At 37.8% G+C, this 6755-nt stretch overlaps 1 protein-coding gene across 1 annotated transcript; it reads left to right on the forward strand.

The window, feature by feature from the left end:
- Positions 1–2211: 2211 nt before the first annotated feature.
- Positions 2212–4332, forward strand: LOC131014449 (protein PSK SIMULATOR 3). The gene has a single exon (XM_057942428.1). It carries the CDS (start codon positions 2542–2544, stop codon positions 4096–4098), a length of 1557 nt encoding a protein of 518 aa, XP_057798411.1. The 5' UTR covers positions 2212–2541; the 3' UTR covers positions 4099–4332.
- The last annotated feature ends 2423 nt before the right edge of the window (positions 4333–6755 follow it).

A 6755-nucleotide genomic window follows, 5' to 3' on the forward strand; every position in this document is an offset into this window, starting at 1 on the left:
ATACGTTCTGTACAAATACTTTATACATTCTATGCAAGTATTTTATACATTATATGTAAAACTTCTCACGTTCTCCTTCCCATGTGTGTGTGGAGAATTTCAAATCACACCATTTATTTAAAATAGAATAGGTTCTCACGTTCTCATGATAAGAGGTTTTAATTTGAACTCCTTCCCATATGTGTGTGTGGGGAGAATTTCAAACCAAATCTTTTATTTAAAATAGAATGGAAAATCATTTTCATCTACTCCATCATAAAAATCTACAGTGAATACATTATTTTGATTAATGAATGCAACACCTGAGTTTAAATTCTAAAGGGAGCAAATTTTTTTATTTTTTCCTCATTTTTTCAAAATATAGTTAATTTTACGATAAATGCAATAACTTTACACGTCAGCGCAATGTTCTCAATTTTTAAAATAAAATGTGATTACACACGTGCGCGCGCGCACGTCTCTTGTACATGGTGCGAACAGATGGTATAAGTAATATACATGATGGTGTAAGAGGGGGATTGCTCGATGGTGGGAAGAAGTGGGCAGTTGGGGTGGTGGGCGAAAATTGTGGAGAAAGGGGGAGGAAGCGACGATAGATGGTTCATTGATCACCTTCAACACAGTCTCGGGGATGGGATGAATACAATGTTCTGGGAGGACGTGTGGGCTGTTAACAAACCTCTCAAGTTCTCTTTCCCGAGATTGTATAACTTGTGCTCGAATAAGAAAGCCCTCGTCGGAGAGAGTGGGTTTTGGGAAGGAGAAGAGTGGGTGTGGTCGGTGAATTGGAGGAGGGATTTGAGGGAAAGAGAGAATGGACAGGTGGAGGAACTTTTGAGACTTGTTGCTGCTTTTGTCCCTTCTACAGGTTTAACTGATGGATGGAGTTGGAGGGCAACTACGGACGGTAAATTCTCAACAAAGTCGGCTTATGATTTGGTGGCGGCTTCCAGTGAGGCGCAACAAACTCAACCGGCTGCGATGGCTATGGTTTGGGAGGCTCCAACATCGCACAAAGCCAAGGTGACAGCGTGGAGATGTCTTAGAAATCGTTTGGCTACCTGTGACAACTTAAGAAGACGACAAATTCAAATTAGCTGGGAAGAGAGAAGATGCAACGCCTGCGTCGCTGGAGAGGAGACGACGGAACATCTGTTTCTTCATTGCCCGAAAGCTGCGGCGGTGTGGGACCAAATCTTCCAATGGATACACATCAAAACGGCAAATCCTAGAGGTACTCTCCATCATTACACTTCCTTCATCTCTGCTGCCAAAAAGAAGAAAGGAAGAAGATTGCTAAATGCGTTATGGGTGGGAACGGTTTGGACACTATGGGAAAAAAGAAACGAGAGTCGTTTTCAAGGAAAGATTTGAGATATTGAGAGACTTGTTTTACAGATCAAGTGTAGACTTTGGAGTTGGAATGAGGTCTATAAAGTTTTGGAGTTGAGAATCCCTTTCACCATGTGGTGCTCAAAGGGTTTCAATCTTTCCTTCTTGTTTTGATTGGCATCCCTGGTGCCTTGCTTTTAATCTTAATAAAATTTTAATTTTACCGATCAAAAAAAAATAAGTAATATACATGACTGTTTATAAACATCAACAGCTTGTTTAGCTATGTTGGTTTTAGGCGTGGCTTTTAATCAGATGCTTGTGGGTTCAATTCTTACTGACATTATTTTTTATCAATTCTCTAGTCTGGTTTGATTATTTTTTACCCTGCTAGTGGAAAGTAGAGTATTATTTATAATGTATCATTTTCATCTATAAAAATGAATGATATATTATAAATGACATTTTTAATAACAGAAAATGATACTTTTAATGTATGCAAATGCTATTTCGTTAATAAAATTTTTATGAAATAAAATGATATTTTTTTAAAAATAATTGGTATATATTACAAATGACAATATTAATAACTACTAGCAAATGATACTGTGCAAATAATATTTTTTATAAAATTAATTGATATTTATTTTATATAAAAATAAATAATATATACAAATGATATATTTAATGCATGCAAATCACACTTTAATGTAAAAGGTCATTAAGAGTACATTGATATTTACACTAAAAAATGCTAGTATTTCCAATTTTTTGTCTTCATATTTATTTTGCTATCAGAAATGGGTTAGTATATTATTTATATATATTAAGACATTTTCAAAACTAAATTCAATTTTGAGGACCATATATGTATGTAAATAGTAAAATCTTATGTTTTTCTTGGTTGAGCAATATCCTAACTAAAATGTCTCGATTCCACCACATATAGTGTGGCTAGTGGAATCCAAATTAGAGCGGATAATCCTTCCCATTTCTTGAAAATGCATTCATCCTTCCTTTCACAGTGCATGTGGGCTTTGTCAACTTTCACAATGATTCTCTCCCTCTCCCTCTCCCTCTCTCACACACACAACGCACGCACACATACACACACGCGCGCAAACAAACTCTCACACACTAATTTTCTATTTGCTTTCATCATCCCATTGGACTGCTACTATTTGTAATGCTTCTCTTTTCAAACATCCCATGATAGCTTTACAAGAACTCTCCTCCATTATATTATCTTTCTCCTCACTTCCCCTCTTCAATTATTTCTCTCTCTCTCTCTCTCCCTCTAAATTCTTCATTGATGATTCACCAGTTCCCACTATAGCTCTAAAACCCCTGCAAATCTCCCCTTCCCCAACCAACATCAATAAATCCACAACCATGGCTCTCGAAACATGGTTGATCAAGGTGAAAAGAAGCATCGCCCACAGCTTCGACTCAGTCCGCGCCGCCCCACCAGCCGCCGCAATCAGGAAATCCAACGTCGGCGTTCTGGCATTCGAGATCGCCGGTCTGATGTCGAAGCTCCTCCACCTATGGCAATCCCTCTCCGACAAGAACATAGCCCGGCTGCGAGGCGAGTCGATATGCCTGGAAGGTGTTCGTAAAATTGTCTCAAACGACGAGGGCTTCCTTCTAGGCCTCGCCTGCGCGGAGCTCGCCGAGAATCTCCGGCTGGTGGCCAAGTCCGTGGGGCGCATCAGTAAGAAATGCGAGGACGCCTCTCTCCGATGCTTCGACCGCCTGTTCGAGGAGTTCGCCAACGCCGGGCGCGATCACCACAACTGGCTGATGCTGAGCGCCAAGGAGGTGGATTCGAAGATGAAGAAGCTGGATCACTTGGTGGCCATGACGGCCACTCTGCACAGGGAGATGGACGAGCTGGTGGCGCTCGAAAACGGGCTGAAGAAGTCCGTGCAGGGCGGGGGGAAGGAGCAGAAGATGATGGAGTTACAGCAGAAGATCCTTTGGCAGAGGCAGCAGGTGAAGTACATGAAAGAGAAATCTCTGTGGTGCAGAAGCTTCGACACCGCCACGTGTATCCTCGCCAGATCCGCCTTCACGGTCCTCGCCAGGATGAAGCTCGTCTTCGGAGTCGCCACGTCGCTCCCCCGCAGCCTCTCCTCCTCCTCCTCCGCCCTCGTCTACCCTTCCGAAAACCCTAATTCCTGCCTCTTCGCGTCGGGCCCGTTGATGAAAGATCCCCCATTCAACCAGCTCGGATTCTTCGAGCTCAACTCCAAGACTCTTAAACCGCCGGCCACCACCCTAGGCGCGGCGGCGCTGTCTCTCCACTACGCGAATTTGATCATCGTGATGGAGAAGATGATCCGATCGCCGCAGCTGGTGGGCGTGGACGCGAGAGACGATCTCTACTCTTTGCTTCCAAACAGCATTCGGTTCGCGCTGAGGGGTCGGCTGAAAGGGGTGGGGTTCTCGGCCAGTGATCCGGTTCTGGCGGCGGAGTGGCGGGAGGCGCTGCACAAGATTCTCGGCTGGCTGTCGCCGCTCGCGCATAACATGATCAAATGGCAGAGCGAGAGGAGCTTCGAGCAGCACAATTTGGTGCCCAAAACGAATGTTCTCTTGCTCCAAACACTTTACTTTGCCAACCAGCAAAAGACCGAAGCTGCCATTACTGAGCTGCTTGTTGGCCTCAATTATATTTGGAGATTCGAGAGGGAGATGAATGCTAAAGCCATTTTCCATTCCAGTAACTTCACCGGCTACCTTCATTCTCATGATCCTAGTTAATTATTATTATACTTCAATTAATTCTTGGATTCAAGTACAAGATTTGGTGAGGTGTGTGATGATGATCGATCAAGGGATTTTTGTTTTAAGTTAAATCTTGTTGATTCCTGCAGATCTGTGAGGATAGTTTGGGTTCTAACCCCTGATCTGTAAGTTGTAATATACTTATTTTTGTAAATGTCACAATGTTTTGGGGAAAGGGGAAAAAATCATACATTTGCAGTTCCATGTGAACATATTCTTCTTGGCCATGCATCGGTATTATTAGACGTGGCGCAATGAGATCCAGATTTGCTAACACCGTTGATTGATTTGAGTGCATATTTATTAATTATGGTGGACAAATTAAATATGAAATTGCAGCTATGTATATGGTTGTTGGTGGGGCTTAGGTTTCTTGAATTTTGTTGTAGATTAGATTGAGATGGCATTATAATATTGATTTTGGAGGGTTGGTTTTTCCAGGGATTGGGATTTATGGTGGCCAGCCATATAAGCATGTGCGCATGAGCTCAATGGGCCTTCACAATTGAATCACTTTCGGATATATACAAGCATTAATGAAAAGTTTTCCTTCTTTTTAGCTCTCTTTAGGGAATCTTAAAAATTGAAAAAGGTTAAGAATTGCCTTTTAATTTCTGTTTTGTCGACCGTGCATATATCCAATTATTCCGTCACGCACATATATATATTTATCAATAATCTTATTTGGACAAAATTTATTCGAACAAAATATATTTAAATACTCCCTCTATCCCACAAAGCATAACACGATTTCCTTTTTGGTTTGTCCCACGAAGCATGACATATTTCTAAAATTGGTAAAAAAAATTACCATATATTCACATTTTCACTTTTTCACCTATCACACTTAACACACAAAATATCAATTTCTTAATTCTCGAGCCAAAAAAAATCGTGTCATGCTTCATGGGACGGAGGGAGTACTTTATAAAATAAATTTATTTAAAATTTTGGTTCAAAATAAAATAAAATATAGCTAGTCTTATTGTTTTCTTTATATTGTAATTTTTTAATAATCTTTTTAATTATTATTATTTTTAAAGTACACAAACTACAAATAAAATAACAAAAATTAAAAAAAATTATTAAAAAATTACGAAAAAACTACAATATGAAGAAAACAATAAAACTAACTAAATTCTTTTAAACTTGAATAAAAATTTATAAATAAATTAAAAAATTTTAAAAAAATTAACCTTATTTTTGTCCAGACAAATTTTGTTAAAATAGCACTACTCTTTATATTTATATAATGGGGTTACAACGAGAATCAAATTTTTCGTAAAAATGTGATGAATAATGTATTCATCCTAAAAATTAATATATTCAAAAAATCCAGCTCTTCGCATAATTGGAATGCAGTTAGTGCATTCATCTAATTAGATATGATGCATCAACCGTAAATATTGATTATCGAAGTGTTAAAAATAATTTCTCATTCTCAATTTATATAATAATTCGTATTTGAACCTCTCTCTCCTTTTCTATTTCTATATATATAGAGAGAGAATTGAATCTCATAGAACCCCTTCCTGAGGTAATATATAGATCTAAATATAAACCGTACATTTTGTTCATGTAACACGAACAAGGAATATAAAATTTTCAAACCAAAAATGTACCTAGCGATAGTCAGGTTTCAACAGCCATCGGGACCTAACACTCAATGGGCACCTTTCGCCGCTGCTCACATGGATCTCAAATATATACATATTTGTTTTTCACTATATGCATATATAAGTTTAACTATATGCATAATCAATACAGTAAGCAGTGACAGGCGTACCGGCGAGCATTGGGGTCCCGGCGGCCTTGTAATTAGTAGTTGGGAATTGCACCTAGCAGCCTCCGGGTTTGCCTGGTGCAGCTCTCTCCAAGTCGGGAAGGCTGTCGGGTCTCCTAGATTAATTAAAAGTTATCAATGAATATTTGTGTTTAATCATATGCATAATTAAGGCGGCAAAGTGGTGAGTAGCGGCGAGATGCTTACCCACGCAAGCGTCGGATCCCAACGGCCGCTAAATAAGTAGTTTATCTAGAATTTGTATTTATATTTTATCCCACAAGATCTTTTGTCTTATAAGGCCTCTGCTATGAAATCGATGAATACGATATGAACAATCACATTAGTTTGTAAACATAAATTTTATATTTAATCTAATAAATACAAATATATATTTATTTTTTATAAAAAAAATAATGAGCAAATCAATAAATTCTACAAATAAACCAATAAAATTGATGAACAGACGTATCTATTTAATACTCTAGACCAACATACTTGTTCATAAAAATTATTAACTTATTTATAATTAATAATTAACCATCCTCTTACTATTTAATTTTTAATTTCACATTCTTCTCCATATTTTGAAAAGTTAATCATTTGATAATTAATAATTAATAATTAACCATCTTTATTATGAAATATAACTTCAATAAAATAATTTAATTTATAATTATTAAATATTTTTTACTTTAAGTAAATGTTTAATCAATTCAAAAAAGACCCGCTATCATTAATTTATTATCTTTAAAATCATTCCCAATCATTTTGCATAGTGTGGGTTTTATACCACACATGCTATTTGATAGATTTTGAAAAGGCGTAAATTGGTTAAAAATGGTAGCTA

Source organism: Salvia miltiorrhiza, chromosome 3 (assembly GCF_028751815.1).
Source record: "Salvia miltiorrhiza cultivar Shanhuang (shh) chromosome 3, IMPLAD_Smil_shh, whole genome shotgun sequence".
Taxonomy (NCBI): Eukaryota; Viridiplantae; Streptophyta; class Magnoliopsida; order Lamiales; family Lamiaceae; genus Salvia; species Salvia miltiorrhiza.